The sequence below is a fragment of the Onychomys torridus genome, chromosome 1, assembly GCF_903995425.1.
Source record: "Onychomys torridus chromosome 1, mOncTor1.1, whole genome shotgun sequence".
Lineage (NCBI taxonomy): Eukaryota > Metazoa > Chordata > Mammalia > Rodentia > Cricetidae > Onychomys > Onychomys torridus.
The window spans coordinates 76,551,126-76,569,301 of NC_050443.1; the positions used below are offsets into that span (position 1 = coordinate 76,551,126).

Here is an 18,176-nt window from a genome sequence, read left to right on the forward strand (position 1 = left end):
CACAGAGAAACCTTGTCTTGAAAACCAACTAAAAAGAAAAGAATTTGTGTCATGCTATGTACAAATGTAATTCATTTCCAGAGGGTAAGAGCAATTTGTTTTCCATTATATAGTTAAATATATATGTACTGTCAAAGTTAAACCTAAAGCAAGTAACCCAAAGTAAATTTCTAATAAACTTAAATTTTAATGTAAAATAATATTTAAAATTAATTTTCCTTTGCTTTCTGTTTTGATTTTTTGAGATAGAGTTTCTCTGTGTAGCTTTGGAGCCTTTCCTGGAACTCACTCTGTAGCCCAGGCTGGCCTCTAACTAACAGAGATCCACCTGCCTCTGCCTCACGAGTGCTGGGATGAAATGCGTGCGCTACCACTGCCTGGCTTAAAATTAATTTTTAAAACTGTGGAAAATTAAATCCTTAATGATAGGATAAATTCATTCTTGCATAGGACAACATACCTATGCTCAAGTATTACCCTTTCCTTTGGAAGGGACACAGACTCCATCAGAGTAAACTGTGTGTTAGCCTCATTACAGAATAAAGATGCATGGGGGAATAAGACTTGCCAGTCTGCGGCTCCTGCCTCTGGCTGTGTTAGCCAGGTCAGGAAAACCCCTCATTGTCTGTAGGGAAGATGAATTGCTCCTCCTGTTTTGAGTGACGTGTGTGTGTGTGTGTGTGTGTGTGTGTGTGTGTGTGTGTGTTGGGGGAGGGGCATCTTAGAGTCTGGACCCACATCCAAATAGCAATTACTCTGCGCTCAGTGTCTGAGATGACATATGAAGATACTGTGAACAAGGAGGGGAACCTCATACATAAGCCTGCCATTAGATCAGTCTGGGAACTACATGCAAGTTTAATTGGCCATGTCCTTCCTATACATGGTCTCTGAGTCTCCCACTATTAGCAAAATCTAATTCCAGAGCTAAGAGGTAAATACCTGATTCGGTCAAGAGTCCCCAAAAGAGTTTAAATAATATAAGTGTAGGCTCTGCCACAAGGCCAGTCGGCAGAGCAGGCTAAACTATGGACACTCATTTGATCACAAAGTTGAAGAGTGTCATCCCTGGATCCACCACCCCAGGTAAAGAGAATGATCCCGCCCAAGGAGGAAGGAACTGGTCCGTGAAAGTCCACCCACACCAGCTTCTTTCAGTCACCTTGCAGAGACATCAGGGACCAGCTCTCCAGCCCAGTTTTGGCCACAAACCTTGAAACCAGAAGGCCTGTGCTCAGCCAAAGCCTAAGAGACTCAATAGGGAACATTTGAAGCGGGCATCACCATGTCCCTTCCCTTTGGTCTCCTGGTAATATTAGTCACGATGCTTCCTATAGGGCTAACCCTAATGGCTCCCCCAGCACTGGACCCTGACACAAAATTCTACTGGCTCTGCTGTATCTAAAAATAATAGGTTTGCAAAACAAACAACCAGATTTCTTTAATAAGTTATGCCTGGTTATACATCCAAATAACAAGTAGTCCTGATAAATAGTAAAAAGGCTAAGAACCTCTGGTTCCATAGCTGGTTTGGTGGGAATCATGGCTGACCACCTTACTTACAGGCCCCGAAGGGCCTCTCACCCTTTCCCTCCTAGGTCTAGTGGGTCCTGTGTAAGTAACTGATTGTTAGATGGAAAGCAACAGATGGCCACTGTTAAATTAATGACCTTAAGGGTCCAATGCCTGCCCCGTCATAAAATCAAAGATCTGAAATTAACTAAAGAAGGGAGGGAGGAAATGGGCAAGTAACACTGCCTTGTCCTGACTTCACCCTGACTCCGTCTTGTATCTGCTCAGGAGCTTTCCAGCCCTGGCCCCTCTGAAAAGTCACATTGGTCTTGGCAACACATTTGAGACTTTCCATGAACTTGACCGTGCCCTGATACATAACCAATATCTGCTGAATATATTACCAGAACAAATGTCACTAGGTTCTATTTAACAGTAAGCTGCCATGTGGGTGCTGGGAATTGAACCTGGGTCCTCTGAAAGAGCAACCAATGCTCTAAACCAATGAGCCATCTCTCCAGGCCCCATAGATAGGTTTCTATGGCAAGGCTTCTTACATTTATTTCACTTGTGACCCCTTTGTGCCTAAGAAATTTTTACAGGACCCTAGTGTACAAGGATATAAAATAGGCATACAAATGAAACATTTATTACTAATAAACAAAGACCCTTCCCTCCTTCAATAAACGGCATTCAGCATTCAAAAAAGGGGGGGGGGGGAAGAAATTGAAGACAGTGATGTTCTAAAACAGGAAGTGGTCATGGTGTCATGGCCTAGACTAAAGTCTATCAAATTGTGCAAACAGGAAAATTGTATACTATGTGAATTATCTGTCAATAAAGATCTTATATATAAAAAAATAAACATAAAGAATTATTTTTTCAAATGTATTTATTTTGTGTGTGTGTGTGTGTGTGTGTGTGTGTGTGTGTGTGTGTGTGTGTGAATATGCATGTGGAGGTCAGGACAACTTTTAGGAGTCACTTCTGGGAGTTAAACTCAGGTAATCAGTTTTGAAGATAAGCACCTTTATCTACTGAGCCATCTTGCCTGCTCAAATAAATTTATTTTAAAGCAATTATTTGTCATGCATATAATTTTATTGTTCATTAAAGATAAAAACAGATTTTCATCCAGGTGGTGGTGGTGGTGATGATGGTGCATGCCTTTAATCCCAGCACTCAAGAGGCAGAGGCAGGCGGATCTCTGTGAGTTCAAGGCCAGCCTGGTCTACCAAGTGAGTTCCAGGAAAGGCGCAAAGCTACACAGAGAAACCCTGTCAAAACCAAACCAAATCAAAACAAAACAAAAACAGATTTTCATAACAATGAGATCAATTTCATTGTTTATTTTTATGCCAAGAATTAAACTGTAGCTAAAATTTGATATTGTATGATACAGAACACTGTCAACAGTTTCCAGTTGATTGCTATTTTGATTTTGCAATTGTTGGTGCTGAGATGCCACTTTGCATAAATATATATATATGCAAAAGTATGTTTAGGGCCATTCCTGAAATTGTTGGAAATCCTTCTTAATCCTAGAGTTTAAGAGAAGGATTTGAGCATTCAAGCCAGGAGGATTTCAAAGTGGAGATCGGCCTTGACCACACAGTAAGACCCTGTCTTGAAAACAAACAAGCCAGCATTGCTTAACCCCCCCAGAAACTCACTTGAGAGGCAAAGTTAGTTAGTTAGTTAGTTAGTTAGTTAGTTTTGAGACAGGATTTCTCTGTGTAGCCCTGGCTGTCCTGGATTCACTCCATAGACCAGGCTGGTCTTGAACTCACAGAGATCCACCTGGCTCTGCCTCCCGAGTGCTGGGATTAATGGTGTGTGCCACCACTGCCCGGCCTTCTTAGGCTTTTTAAAGAGGACAGTGCAGGGTCTGAGAAAGAAAAGACTCCCAAGCACCAGCTTGGGCTGATGAACACATCTGGGGACTTAGCAGGAATTTCTCCCCACCCTTATTTTTAAATCATCAGAACTTGGTAAGCTGGCCATCATGTTGGACTTGGGGTCCCAGTAGCACCATGCACAGTACCTAGGGTTTAGGTCCAGCCCTGGGAGCTTGATGAGTAGGTTGCTCATAAACAGCACTGAAAAGACAGCTGAGAATCCCTACAGGATATACACCAGGTGGACTTGGACCTATAGCCTGAGAGCAAACAGGGGAGGGCATGGATTCCTGGCTGGGCTGGAAAGTGTGTGCTTGCGATGCTCTGGGAGTGGCTGGCTACAGAAGAATGTCCACAGGAGACACTATTTGCTCTCCAAGTTTCTATTTGCCCAAGAATTATTCACATGACTTCCATTGGCCAGCCCTTCCTCCTGTATTGTGGTCAACCCTTGAGTGAGGGACAGAAGAATGAAAATGTTTGTGACAATAGATGGGCCAGTATTTGAAATCCAGCTCATAGCTGCATGACTTTGGGAAACTCACATTCCCTCCCTGGTCTGTTGTTTTTGTTTGTTTTTTACATTTTTTTTCCACAGGAGCTGAGGACCAAACCCAGGGCCTTGTGCTTGATAGGCAAGCGCTCTACCACTGAGCTAAATCCGCAACCCCTTATCTGGGCTGTTTTTTGTCAATATAATGGGATAATGACGGTCTTAGTCAGTGTCCTATTGCTGTGAAGAGACACCGTGACCAAGGCAAGTCTCATAAAAGTAAGCATTTAATGGGGGCTTGTTTATAGTTTTAGAGGGTTAGTCCATGATCATGGTGGGGAGCAGACAGACATGGCACTGGGACAGTAGCTGAGAGCTTTACATCCTGATCTGCAGACAACAGGCAGGGAGAGAGACATGAGGATCTGGTATGGGCTTTTGAAACCTCAAAGCCCATTCCAACAAGTCCACACCCACTCCACCAAGGCCACACCCACTCCATCAAGGCCACACCCACTCCATCAAGGCCACACCTCCTGATCCTCCCCAAACAATTTCACCAACTAGAAACAGGGTACTCAAATCTATGAGCCTATGGGGGACATTCTCATGCAAACTACCACAGTGACATACCATATAAGATAACAACAAGGAGCAAATAGAATAAACCCTGTGAAATGTTTGACATGGACAAGCACTTAATATATATTTCTTCCCTCTTTTCGCACCTAGTAAGTATTTCTTCCTTTCCCTTGCCATTTTTAACTCACTGTGGTGGTTTGAACGAGAGTGGACCCCATAGGCTCACATTTGAATACTTGGTCCCCATTTGGTGGAACTGTTTGGAAAGGATTGGAAGGGTGTGGCCTGTTTGAGGAGGTTGGGAGCAGGCTATGAGGGTTCAAAAGACTCATACAGCCAAGGTTACATAGAGAGACACCCTGTCTCAGAAAAAAAAATTCCGTAGTACTAAGCCAGGCGTGGTGGCACACTCTTGGGAGGCAAAGGTGGGTGAATCTCTATGAGTTTAAGGCCAGCCTTGTCTACACAGGAAGTTCCAGACGAGAATTACATGGTGAGACTGTGGCTCAACCATCCCTAGTACCAGAGGCTGGGCAGCTGAGCGGGACACTATCCATCTCTTACCAGTTTTGCTATAGATAATCCAATGGGTGGCCATGATGGTTGCCTGGGTAACTCTTCAGGGACTAGAAAGTTGCTTTTTTAAAACATTGACTCTTCACCTGTGATGGTAAACCTTTTGATATCAGGAAGCTGAATCTCAACCGTGGATCACACTAGTTGCTACCTACCACATCTGAATTTGCATCCTGTGATCAGGAATGAAAACTGACCACAAATATACAGGTCTCCGACTACTTCACCCCCAAATCTCACCCTTCCCCACACCTTAATTCACCTATTTGTCTATTCTACAAATAACCCCAAATCAGACTCAGAATGTCTCCCTCAGGGAGACAGGTGTGAGTCCTGGTCTCCCACCTCTATGTTCCCTCACGCTGCCTTGCTTACAAATAAACTGTCTTTCCAAATGCTCAGTCTGGTGATTGGCTTGCTTTGTGATGCATAAAATCAGCTAGGATTGTTAACAGGGATGCTTTTTTCTTTAGGCTCTTTTATGGATTTGTTGCAAAGACTAAATCCATGTAAGCAGATAAAACAAAAGATAATGCCCAAGAAACAGAGGGTCTCTTGTCAACACTCAACACTCTAGGCATCTTGAGTCTCCTTGCAAGGGGTGTTCTTGAGTGTAAGGGTCCCTGAGCTGGATACATAGGAGTGCCCCTGACCTCCCAGCCACATTCTCTGTTTTTCTAGTCAAGGCTAAATTGACTAAGCTATTAATTGCCTTTGACTGGACACAGGTCTTAGCACATGCTAAACAGGTGCTCTGTCACCGAGTTACATCCCTTACCCAAAGACTCTAGTACCTGCTTCTTCAGAAGAGACCTAGCTAGATCTGGGGCTTTTGGAAAAGAAGCTCAGGCATTCTTTCTGCCTATGAGGGTGCCTGCATTGACAGTACATGGTCCTCCAGATTCCTCCCAGAAATTCTATAGGGGTATCACCAAAGAATGTGAGGCTCTCAGAGGTAGGTAGGTGTGTGTGTGTGTGTGTGTGTGTGTGTGTGTGTGTGTGTGTGTGTGATTTGTGGTTGGTGAGTGAACAAAGGCTTTTCGGATGTGAGAGGACTTGGTTCACCAGGCTTGTTAGCAAGCGCCTTTTCCCACGGAGCTATCATGCCAGCCCAGAGGTTCCCAGAGCTAAAAGGATATGATAAGATTATAAGTAAAGAATTCCCAGGGGGTGGGCTTTCCTGGGAGAACAGAAGACACTCTGATGTCATGACGATTCACAAGGACATTCCATGGTGTGGGTTCACAGATGGTCTTTCCTTACAGAGAACAGGCTGACAATCAAAAGGGGGAGCCTGCATTTCTTCGCCTTCCACCACAGACTTGGTCTTCTTATTCCTTCTAACTTAGCACCTCCCTCCTGCCTCGGGGCTCAGAGTCTTGCGCACCTCACCCTGCTTTTCCACTCTTCCCTTGGGAGCCCTCACCTCCCACCTCACTGACCTGCTTCACCCCCAGTCCACCTTTCAAAGCAATCCCAGCTTGTGTTCTGAGCTGATTGATAGAGTTACCACTCTAAAGGTAAAGCCACAGGCCACGAGGGTAGCACAGGGAAGCTAAACCGTGATTTTACTGTGAACTGCAGTCTTGTTCACAGGAGTCTCAGAAAGCTGCATTTGGAATTTGTATATGGAAAGGGAGCAGGGTCATGATGGAAGGTCATGTACACTTAGGCATGGTTCAGTGTGGTCCTCACACTATTGTTTGAAATGTCTCCATATGAAAGCAACATTGGCTCTATGTAGGCACATTTCACACCGTTTTATTAATTGTGCTGGAATTCTTGATTCCCTGCTGACGTGAGACTTCAGCAACTCCAGGGTCAGGGCCACCTTTCTCTTCCCAGGTCTCCTTTGTTTCCCCTGTCCTTCAATTCTGCCTCAGCAGACACTCAGGCATTTTTTAAAAAAACAGATCTACACCTGTAATAGCATATACCTGTAATCTCAGCACTTGAGAGATGAAGGCAGGAGACACAAGAGTTCAAGGCCAGCCTGGGCTATGTGAAACCCTGTCTCGAAAAAGAAGAGAAGGAAAAGTGTTCCAGCACCCAGGAGGCAGAAGCAGGCAGATGAATCTCTGTGAGTTTAAGGACAGCCTGGTCTACATAGAATGCTCCAGGACAGCCAGGGCAACATTACTCTGTCTAAAAAGGGGGCGGGTGCTTGCTTAGCTTATAAGAAGCCTGAGTGTGAGTTCCAATACCGCATAAGCCAGATGTGGTGACATATGCCTGTAATCTAAGAGGCAGGAGGATTGGAGGTTCAAGATCATCCTCAGCTACATTGGAAAATTCAAGGCCAGCCTGGGCTAAAGACCTTATCTCAAAAAGAAGGGAAAAAAGAGGAGGAGGAGGAATAACAAGAGGAGAGGGGAAGAGGTGGGTGAGGAGGATGAGGGGGGCACAGGAGGGAAGGTGAGAGGGGGGAGAAAGAGAAAAAGAGAGAGAGAAGGGATGGAAGAGAGAGAAATGGCAGCCAGATGTGTGGTACACAGTTGTTTTTTGTTTGTTTGTTTGTTTGTCTGTTTTGAGACAGGGTTTCTCTGTGTAGCTTTGCGCCTTTCCTGGAACTCACTTGGTAGACCAGGCTGGCCTCGAACTCACAGAGATCCACCTGCCTCTGCCTCCCGAGTGCTGGGATTACAGGCGTGTGCCATCACCTCCTGGCTGTGGTACACAGTTAATCCAAGCACTCAGAAGGTCGAGGAAGGAGACTTGCAAATTTAAGACTAGCTGGGTTACATAACAAGTGAGACCCTGTTTTAAAAAGAAGAAGAAAAAGACAATTCTTGCTCCCAGTGCAGTTCTGAAGATTAAATGGGATAAAACGTTCCAAACTCCCTGGCACAAAGGCAGGACAGCCCGGTCTAAGCCTGAAGCACGCCCTAAGGCCTATTTCTCAAACTATTATCGCACAGAGAAAAGGGAAGGGGGTAGCCGTGGGTTGGCAGAGATGTGTCCCTCTGTGGAGCTCACAAAGAGAGCCTTGTGTGGGAATGGTGGACAGGATGCCTCATGGGACATCTGGGCTCAAAGCTGCCAAGCCTGGGCTGGGCATTTTGCCACAGGTAGCTTTCTGAGGGCCCTTTCATCTGACTCCCAGCTGCCACTTGCCTGGCTGGCATAAAGCCCAACTGCTCAGGGAGTATAGGGGCTGGCAGCTTTGTCTCCAGAGGAAGAACAAAGGGCTGGAGTCGGTGGGAGGAGGGCAGAAGGGAGCAGGGCTTGTTCTCAGAACTAGGCCAGAGGGAAAGAAGATCCAGTCACAGATGGGAGCAAGCTGCATTTTGAATTCTTTTTTGGCCATAGCATGAACCAAGATGAGAGTACAAGGACCTTTTTAGATAAGGCCTCAACCTCTACCATGTTACAGGTAGAGAATGAGACCCAGAGACAGACAGGGACTGCCCTAGGAAATACTGAGACCCAGTAGCAGAGCCAGAACTAACACTCTGGTCTCTTGTTTGCTTCAGACTCTGAAAGAGGCTCTTAATTCTCTGGGAGCCTAGGGGGCCAATACAACGGAGGTGCCCTTCCCTTATCAGAACCGTGAGGGTCAAATGTGCTAATGAATAGAAAAGGGGTGGGGGTGGGGGAATGGGGAGGGGGCAACTCAATTCATCTTCAACGCTCAGTCTGAGTTTTCTAGGCAAACTAGGGGAAAGTGCATTGAAAGGAGAGGGGCAGTGCAAACAAAGGCAAGGAATGCGGACTGCTTCAGGACAGCTGGGCTGGGGGAGACAGGAAGTGGAGCTAAAAGCTGTTCCTCACAGTCCTGAGCCCTCCACTCCGGGTTGAAGACCATTGAGAACTCTGCCTTGCTATGGAGCCATTAATTCCTCTGGGGGTCAAGCTGCTAAAAGCCAACTGCTTTGTGGAGTGGAAAGCAGGGAAGCATGACTCAAGGAGATCATAGGCCCCTCTACATGGCTTGGACACTTCTGCAGAATGATGGTGTTCGAGGCACATGCCTTGCCTGTGGCTGTCTGTGGTTTGGATATGGTATGAGAATATGCCGTTCCATGTGTTGGAAACTTTGTCCTCAGTGTGGTGATGTTAACAGGTGGCTGAACCTTTAAAAGGTAGGACCTCCTTGTAGGAGGTTGTTATTGACCCTTGCTTGGTCTCTCTCTGGGGTTTGATTTGAAATGTGAGCCCTCCCTCTCTCACCTGTTTCCTTGATGCCATGCACCATAACGTGATCCAGTCAGGGGAGTTCTCACCAGAGACTGAATCAGTAGGGACTTCTGATCCTTCATCCTCCAAAAGCTGTGAGCTGAATAAATCTCTTTTCTTTATCAAACATCTTGCTTTAGAAATTTGGCTGTAGTGACAGAAAATGGACCAATACACTCTGAAACAAAGCAATTATTCTGCATGGTCAAGAGAGAAGACTATTGAGAGATAAAAGTCCTTGTCACAGTAACTTTTCTATTGCTTTAATAAAATTCTCTGGCAAAGGCAAGTTAAAAGAGGAACTGTTTATTTGGCATACAGTTCAGGTTACAGTCCATAATAGTGGGGAAGTCACAATGACAGGCACACATCTGGGCTAGTGACCAGCTGATTTCTTAATCTTATACAGTCGAAGATCCCTTGCCCAGGGGATGGTGCCACCCATAGTGGGTGGATCTTCTTACTTCAATGTACTCAAAATACTCATCCACAGACATGTCTAGAGGCCCAGTTCCAAGGTCCTCCTAAGGTCTATCTAGCTGACTATCACAGTCACAGAGTTCAAACTTGGCTCTGAAAATCCATGTGATCTTCATTTAATTTCTTCAAGCTTCACTTTCCTCGCCCACAGACTATTTATAGATAGTTGTAGGTGTTATATAAGAGACAGCGTTCAAACTGGGCATGGTAGCACATACCTTTAATCCCAGCACTCGGGAGGCAGAGGCAGGTGGATCTCTGTGAGTTCGAGATTAGCCTGGTCTGCATAGTGACTTTCAGGACAGCCAGGACATTGTCTAAAAATAAAATAAAGTAAAACTTTATCTCCTTTGCTTGTACAACCTTCTAATGAAAAATCTATTCAGGCCTTTCTCAAATAAACATCTTCCTCCCAAGTGCTAGAATCACAGGATTGAACTGGTCTGAACCGGTCTGAAATGGATTGAACCAGTCTGAACTGGATTGAACCGGTTTGAACTGGTTTGAACCGGCCTGAACTGGATTGAACTGGTCTGAATCCACTTGAACTGGATTGAGCTGGTTTGAACAAATCTGAACCAGATTAAACCAGTCTGAACTGGGTTAACCAGTCTGAACTGGATTAAACCGTGTGTGTGTGTGTGTGTGTGTGTGTGTGTGTGTGTGTGTGTGTGTGTGTAGACTAGAAGAGGGCATCAGATTCACTGGAGGTGAAGATAACAGGTAGTTGTGGGCATCCTGATGTGGGTGCTGGGAACCAAACTCTAGTCCTCTGAAAGAACTGCTGAGCCATCTCCCAGGTCCTATCTCCTTCTTTTTAACAGGCACACAACATTGCATGGCAAAGACAGGCGGTGATTTAGTAAACTATTAACTATATCTAATTTTGCTAAAACAAACAGATCAGTGGTAAATATATTCATTCACATATCCCTTCAGAATGGTGCTTTTTAAAATTTCTGTTGGGTGGATTCCCAAAAGTGGGGTTCTTTTTCTTTTCTTTTGTAGAGATGGCCATACTAATGTCTAAAGATCACACCAGTTCACATTCCAACCAGTAAGGTTTGAATACCCCTTTCCGGTCTCCCTACCATCTCAGGCATTTACTCTTATATTTCCCATATTTATGGGTTTAAAACAGTACACATCATTGCTCCTTCAACTGTGTTTGTTTAATTCTTTCTAAACTGCAGTAACATTTTTTTTCAGCTACTTTAGTTTTTCATTTTTAGAGGTTCTATTGGGCTAAAAAAAAAAATCTCCCCAGTCTTTTTTATTTTTTTTCTTTAAATTATATCTTCTTGTTCTTTACTCATATTTAAGTTTCTGTTGGGTTTTGGTTTTGTAGATGAGTGGCTAGGACGCAGGGCCTGGTGCATGCTAGGCAAAGGTGTTACCACTTAACCACACCTGCAGCCCATGTTTCAGATTTCAGCCCCCTTTGATTTATTTATTGACATTAAATACGCTCACACTGTATGCCTAGCAGTCTCAGTGTCTGAGGGGCTCATGCTTGTCTCTGTTTGACTTTTCCTTGTGATTCTTTGTTTCCTTTCGTGGTTTGTGGTTTTGGACTGTGAGCTTGTTTGACCCACCCCTTGCTATCTGTGTACATTCTTTGAAACTTGGTTTGATTATACTTTCACTCCTGGAGGGGTTCACTTTCTCCTTCCTTCCCTCTTTCCCATCTCCCTTCTTTTCTTGTGGGGTGTGCGTAGGTGTGTGTGTGTGTGTGTGTCTGTGTGTGTTTATGGAGGGTCAAACCCAGACTTCATACATGCCAAGCAAATGTGCTACCACTGACTTACACCCCAGTCTCTCCGGTTTTCTTTTCTTTGCTGAGTGTGTGACTGCACTATCTAAACAGTTTCATTTGAATTAAGTTTATGGTTGTTGTCTCTGTTGATGACCATACTGGGCTCCTGTAGTGTAAATACTGGGCTCCTGTAGTGTAAATACTGGGCTCTTGTAGTGTAAATATGTTTTAGAGAAGACTTTTCTCACTCAGAACTAAGGAATGAAACAGGTAAGTTTCACAGCACTTGCCTGTGAGTGGCAGCAGCTTTTTTTTTTTTTTTTTCTTCTAATTTACCATTTTATAGTCTCTGGTCTGACACTCTACCCTCTGAGAACCCCAGGATCTGTCTCCTAGTACTCCTTCCCTGAGAAGTTATAGGTTACTCGAAGTAGATGACAGCCCACAGAACCAATGGAGTCCATGCTCAACATCTCAGAGCGCTTTTAACCCAGCTAATAAGCACTACAGGTGTTTTACAAAAGAGGCGAGGGTATAGCCAAAGAGTTTCTCGGGGACAGGGGAGCGGGGTGGGGGGGGGGGGTGGTGGTGGTTAGCCATAGAGTTTCTCAGGGGCGGGGAGTCACGAGCCTCTTGGGCTGGGAAGTTATCGACACGTGGCAGGACCGTGTTTCCCGCCCGTGAGTTATCTATCCAAGGCTGTGCTGGGTAGTCAGTGTGAGCTGTCCTTTCCCACCAGGATGAGCCTGCCGGCAAACCAACCTAAGGAGGCCAGCCAGGAGTCTCTGCCCGCAAACCAACTCAAGGAGCAGAGCCAGGAGCCCCGGATCGTGTGCTCCGACCCGGACATCGTAAGTGCGTCCCCGAGCAGGGGCCGCTCGGCTGTCCTGAACGCCCCACCCCCAACCCCGGCCGGCCGCACGCTTTCCTAGCTTTCTGGTCCCTTTCCGTTCGCCCACCCTCCAGTAGTCCCTACCCCCGCCCCCGGGGAGCATTTTCCCCCGGCCGCCTGTCAGTAAACTCCTCTGATACCTGTGCGTTCCCGCCTCCGCTCCACCAAGCTCTGGGCAGTCTGTCATTTGCTTTTTTTCTTCCCTGGATCTCCCTTCACTTAGTCTGTTTTTGTTGCTGTGTGTGTCCCCTCTGAGACCCCCGGCTTGGCTTGGCGTAGTCTGGGGGTGGCGGGTGGCGGTGGGGAGGGGACTTCAGTCAGTCCCTTTACTCTGCCACCTGAGAGGAGTAGCCTGACCAGTTCCAGCTTGCCTTCTCTCGTGGACTGGGTGAGAGGATTTGCCAGCGCAACCCGGGTTTGCTGTATGCAAAGCCAGGAGGAAAAGAAGGGAGAAAGATTAACTGGAGCTAATGAGGCTAACACGGGAGCTATTCTCACAGCTATGGTAGACCCCCCAAAAGGAAGCGTGGGTATTTTATTGAAGACGTCTATATATGTCCATACAGGAAAGCACATACTCAGTTTTAGTTCATAGATCACATGCTCAAAACCGTTACAGAGGCCAGTTAGGCCCAGGATGTGGCTCAGTGGTAGAGACAGCTTACTAGGAAGACCAGGACTCAATCCCCAGCACTGCCAACAAAACAGGAACAACAAATAATAATAATCATTCTTTAACTGAATTCCACAGCACATACCTACAATCTTTCTGGGGCATCTGGAGACTGTCTTGTAGCATGAATCTTAAAGGTACTTATTAGTAAAATCAAACCTGAGGCCAGTTATTGGGGTGAATGCTGGAAGATCAGAGAAGCAGAACAAGCCACAGCCACCTCACCTCACCAGCTCCTCAGCTGATCCTGTTTCCTCAGACTGGGGGCCTGTGAGTCCTCCTCCAGAGTGAATCTCAGCTGAACTGCTTCTTGAAAGCCTGAATGCTTAACCAGCCTAGTTCCTGGTCTTCATGCCTTATATACCTTTCTGCTTTCTGCCATCACTTTCTGGGATTAAAGGCATGTGTTACCATGCCTGGCTGTTTCCAGTGTGGCCTTGAACTCACAGAGATCCAGACAGATTTCTGCCTCTGGAATGCTAGGATTAAAGGCATGAGTGCCACCATTTTCTGGCCTCTATATCTAGTGGCTGTTCTGTTCTCTGACCCAGATAAGTTTATTAGGGTGCACAATATTTTGGGGAACACAGTATCACCACACTGTCTCTAAAAAAGAAATGGTCAACATGAGCACTTTTAGGACATGCTCACTCAGTGTCATAGAAGATGCCTAAAAGAATAAATCAGAAAGCTCAAGGAATCTCTCCAGAGTTTTAGTTGAAGTAAAAGAAAGGACAACTTTGAGGGTGTGTTAAGCAGGTGGTACTCCTGCCCCCTCTACCTCCTCCCCCCACTCCCCACCCCATTTAGTGTAGAAGTTAGCCCCTAAAGGTGCCCACCTCACTTAGCAGCTAACAGTAAGTATGGGTACACAATAAGAGAATAAAATTCTCATTCTCATCAGGATTAAATAAGGAGAGAGAGCAGGCCCAGCAGCAGGCAAAGTGGTTCTTTCCAATACTGTTAGGAGTATGTTATTGTCGGCTGTTTTCAAAGCTACCTGCCTAGTGTCAAGGTGTTCAACACTCAGGGTGTTCCATCTTCCCTGCTCAAGAAGGGCTTGAATGAGTTCCTGGGTGAAAGTCATGCATGGAGCCAGCTCTGAGCTTGATACCATGTAGGGCAAGATCTGCGTTTATCAGAATATTAGGTTCTGCTGTGGATCGGGACAAGGGTGAACATCATTCAATATAACAGGTATCCATTGAGTGCCTCTGGTGTGCTGAGCCCTGCTAGTGGGTGCTAGTGATGTATATGGACTAGTATTCCCCTTTCAAACCTCATGATCTAATGTGTGGGGCAGCTATCCACCAACCCCACAGTTCCCCAGAGTTAAACAGATAGAATATACAGGATAGCCTCGAGAGGGCCTGGAACCTATTCCAACGGGCCCTGACTGTCTCTGTCCTAGGGTATTTATAGAAACACCAAAGGGGTGAAGCAAAAGACCTCCCCCACCCCCCAGCACAGCCAGGTGCAGACCATCTCATACACCTGCACTCAGGCCTGAGGTCTAATCATCCCCTCTGTGCAGACCTGCTGGGTAAAGCTACTAGGAACCTGAAAATGGGCTCCCACACCAATGGAGGATGGAAAAACCGGGGATCCCGAGGGAGCATCTACTGTAACAGTAGCTCTACAAGTCACTATGGGGTCATGAAACCACCTTTCTGGAAGGCCCCTGGGGAACTAACTTGCAAGATGGTAGACTTGCCAGGCACGGTGACACATGCCTTTAATCCAGGCACTTGGGAGACAGAGGCACGTGGATCTCTGAGTTCAAGACCATCCTGGTCTATAGAGCAAGTTGCAGAACAGCCAGGACTACACAGAAATCCTATCTCAAAAAACCAAAAGGAAGGAAGGATGGATGGATGGATAGATAGATGGGTAAGTGATAGGAAGGTAAGCTGTAAGAGACTGATGTCCTACAGGCCTGGGAACCCCTGCCATGGAGAGAGGGAGGGCTGCAGTAGGTGATTTCGTTCTGCGTTTGCAAGAGGCCAAAGAGCAGGCCTGTTGCAAAGGCCTTGGAAAGCTCAAGCCATTCAAGTGTTTAGTGCAGGAGACTCAGGTTTGCTTCAGAGAAAAAGAACTCTGGTTTCAATGTGCAGGATGGATCCGGGAGTAGACCTGGCAAGGGGTAAGCCGCCATGGAACTTCGCAAACACACAGAACTGCCAGGACTTGGTGGTGAGTAAGTGTGTGGACTGAGAGCAAGAAGACATGTTATCCTAGGCTTCTGGCTCAGCTAAAACGGGAAACAACAGGAGAGGTCAGTGTTGGGGGTTAGAGAGAGATCTTGAGGGGCCTAGAGAACACCTGAGTGGAGATGTCACTCATTCACTCAGCTGAGGGGATCTCAGGAGATGTATATGAGTGCTGGGTGAAGCACAGCAAGATGCAGGGATCCTTCTGACTGAACTGGGTGAGAGACGAGTCAGGTCCATCCCTGCATCTCCATGGCCATCACAGACTTGACACTCAGCAGGTTCCCCTCAGAGGCAAAGTCTCTTCCAGCCACTCACCACAGGCTTTCCTACCCACCCAGGAACAGGCAGGTGGTAAAGACAAAGAGGGGCCCTCCTCCTGAGAGCGAAAAGAAGTTCATCCTTCTAGGAACACACTGGGCAGTGTTTATGGATGAGATAGGAAGCTAAAATTTACACAGATGCTGGGAACTTTGTGGGGAAAGAAATAAAAGAGAAAAAAAGGGCCAGGCAGCCAGGAGGCAGAGCCAGGCGGATCGCTGTGAGTTCGAGGCCAGCCTGGTCTACAAAGTGAGATCTAGGGCAGGCACCAAAACTACACGGAGAAACCCTGTCTCAGAAAAACAAAACAAAAACAAAAAAAGGAGCAGAATAGAGAAGCATGTGGACAGGGCTGAGGTTTTATTTGATAAACAAAAGAATGGGGCACAGGGTGGTAGAGTAGGAAACTGTCTTTTGTTTTATTTGGAAAGGGGTCTGATTGTATAGCCATGATACAACAGCTCATGGTCCTCCTGGATGCTGAATTATGTTTCAGCTAGCTAGGAAACTGGTTTCTGTAAATTAGTTTCAGAAAGGACTTTTGGTTTTGGATTTTTGAGACACAGTTCCACTGTGTAGCCCTGGCTGTCCTGGAACTCACTCTGTAGACCAGGCTAGCCTCAAACTCAGATTTGCCTGCCTCTGCTTTCTAAGTACTGGGATTAAAGGCGAGCACCGCCACTGCCCGCCCAGAAAGGGCTTTTGAAGTGGCTGGGTGGATTAGACTTTGAGAGTTCAAAGGATTGGAGTTCTCTATGTCCATTTTGTTTCCATTTTCACCGACGCCGAAGCTTAAGGTGGAGAAAGATAGTGAACTTCCAGGCATGGAGCTGATATTGGCGGCAGTGAGGCAGGAGTTGGGGTGGGCTGGACCCCACCCTAATGTGAGTTAGAGCAACTGATGGGCATTTGATCCTAGCCTCACTCATTGCTCCCCTGTTCTGTGAGGTCTTTTCTCTGGGTTTTCCTCATCTGTAATATGAGGGCACTGAGGGGGTCTAGGAGCTGAGCTCCAGTGGACAAGGAAGGCCAGCACACTGATTTCTTCAAGGTTAGTCCGTGCTCCTTGATTAACTGCCTGCTTCATAGCAGTGACCTCAAGGTTAACGGAACAGCCTTGCCAAGGGGCCTTGAAGTTTAGGGGAGGCCGAAGGACATAGGCTCTGAGCTTATTTTCCTCAGCTGTATGGTTTGGGTCCCTCTTCTCCTGATGTCTCCCCTTTGGACTTAAGGAATGGCCCCTGTAGGACTTGTTGCCATGGCAGCTCAGTGCTTTCCCCCTCCCCCAGCAGCTTGGTTGCCTTTGGCTCCCCTAATTCCAGTACAGTGCTTAAACTGTAATAGGCAGTTCAACAGACAGGCTGAGAAGGAGGTCAGAAACCTGCGCCAGACTGAAGGACTGGCCCCATCACTGCCCCACACTGACTTGCGCTTGGATCCAGGTTGGAAATCCAGCCTGAACCTTTAACACTGCACAGAGTTGTGTTGTTTTGTTTTGTTTTGTAGCAGCAGACAGCACATCCTCTGATAAGTTGCAGTGGTGTGTCTCGGACGTGTGTGCATTGTGGGTTCACTCTACTGTCTGTGTCTGCAGGTTGTGGAGCTGAATGTAGGAGGGCAGCTCTACACCACCACCATGGGTACCCTGATGAAACATCCAGGCTCCAAGTTTCCAGAGATACTGTCCAGATCAGCTAGACACTACAAAGATGCACAGGGCCGCTTCTTCATTGATCGTCCTGGCACCTACTTTGGGCCTATCTTGGACTACCTACGCACTGGGCAGGTGCCCAAAGAGCACGTTCCTGAGGTCTACCGTGAGGCTAAGTTCTACCAAATTCATCTTCTGGTCAAGATGCTGGAGGATATGCCACAGATCTTTGGGGAGCAAGTGGCCCGAATGCAGTTCTTGCTGGGAGTGCCAAACTACAGAGAGAACCTGGAGGTCCTGCTGCACCTGGCTCGGGCAGAGGCCGTGGCGATGCGCTCGTCAAAGGTGGTGGTGTGTGTGGTGCACACGGAGGAGGAGGATGCCAAGTGTGCAGAGCCGTTGCATATCTTGGAGGCCAAAAAGACACCCGTTGTCAAATTTGGGCCCTGGAAGGCAGGCCCTGGGACAGAGGACTTTGTGCACTGCCTGGAGAAGGACATTAGAGCCCAGGGGTATAAGGTGTCCCCTCAGAGGTACCATCTGAGTAGGGACCCCTACACATGCTTCTGGATATTCGTCTTCACTTGGTGGTGATTCCTAGGAGGGGGTGCTGTTGGTTAGGGGCCGTGATGGGACTTGTGAAATCAATTTGCCATCAAAATCCATGTTCTAAAGCTGAGCCTGTAGTTCCAGCCCTTGGGAGGCTGAGATAAGAAGACTCTCATGAGTTCAAGGCCAGCCTTGGATACAGACTGAAACCCCATTGAAATGTCTCAGGAGAGGCCAGGCTACCCTCACTCTGCACCTGCTCCCCTCTGGATCCACATCTGCTTGCCAGAATAAAGTAGGGTTTCTCCCATCTTCTGAGAAATGAAGCTTGCCAAATGTTTAACAAAGTGTAGCTGGAAATTTCTCTGGTCCCACCCTGCCCCACAGTCCCACAACCACTTATAAAA

At 46.8% G+C, this 18,176-nt stretch overlaps 1 protein-coding gene across 3 annotated transcripts; it reads left to right on the forward strand.

Moving 5' to 3' along the window:
• Positions 1 to 12,114: 12,114 nt before the first annotated feature.
• On the forward strand, positions 12,115 to 18,176 carry Kctd14 (potassium channel tetramerization domain containing 14). Of its 3 annotated transcripts, XM_036196480.1 has the most exons (3): positions 12,280 to 12,324; positions 15,153 to 15,231; positions 17,164 to 18,176. In XM_036196480.1, the coding sequence occupies exons 2-3, from the start codon at positions 15,154 to 15,156 to the stop codon at positions 17,812 to 17,814; spliced, it is 729 nt and encodes a 242-aa protein (XP_036052373.1). In that variant the 5' UTR covers positions 12,280 to 12,324; position 15,153; the 3' UTR covers positions 17,815 to 18,176. The 3 variants fall into 3 exon arrangements, with proteins under 3 accessions (XP_036052364.1, XP_036052373.1, XP_036052382.1); XM_036196471.1 differs by lacking the exon at positions 15,153 to 15,231 and having other exon boundaries at positions 12,115 to 12,324; XM_036196489.1 differs by lacking the exons at positions 12,280 to 12,324; positions 15,153 to 15,231 and adding an exon at positions 14,065 to 14,154 and having other exon boundaries at positions 17,162 to 18,176.

Coding starts and splice junctions, on each gene's coding strand:
- Kctd14 (XM_036196471.1), top strand. CDS start 12,214: ATGAGCCTGCCGGCAAACCAACCTAAGGAGGCCAGCCAGGAGTCTCTG. Junction 12,325..17,163: donor TGTGCTCCGACCCGGACATC/GTAAGTGCGTCC, acceptor CTGTGTCTGCAG/GTTGTGGAGCTGAATGTAGG.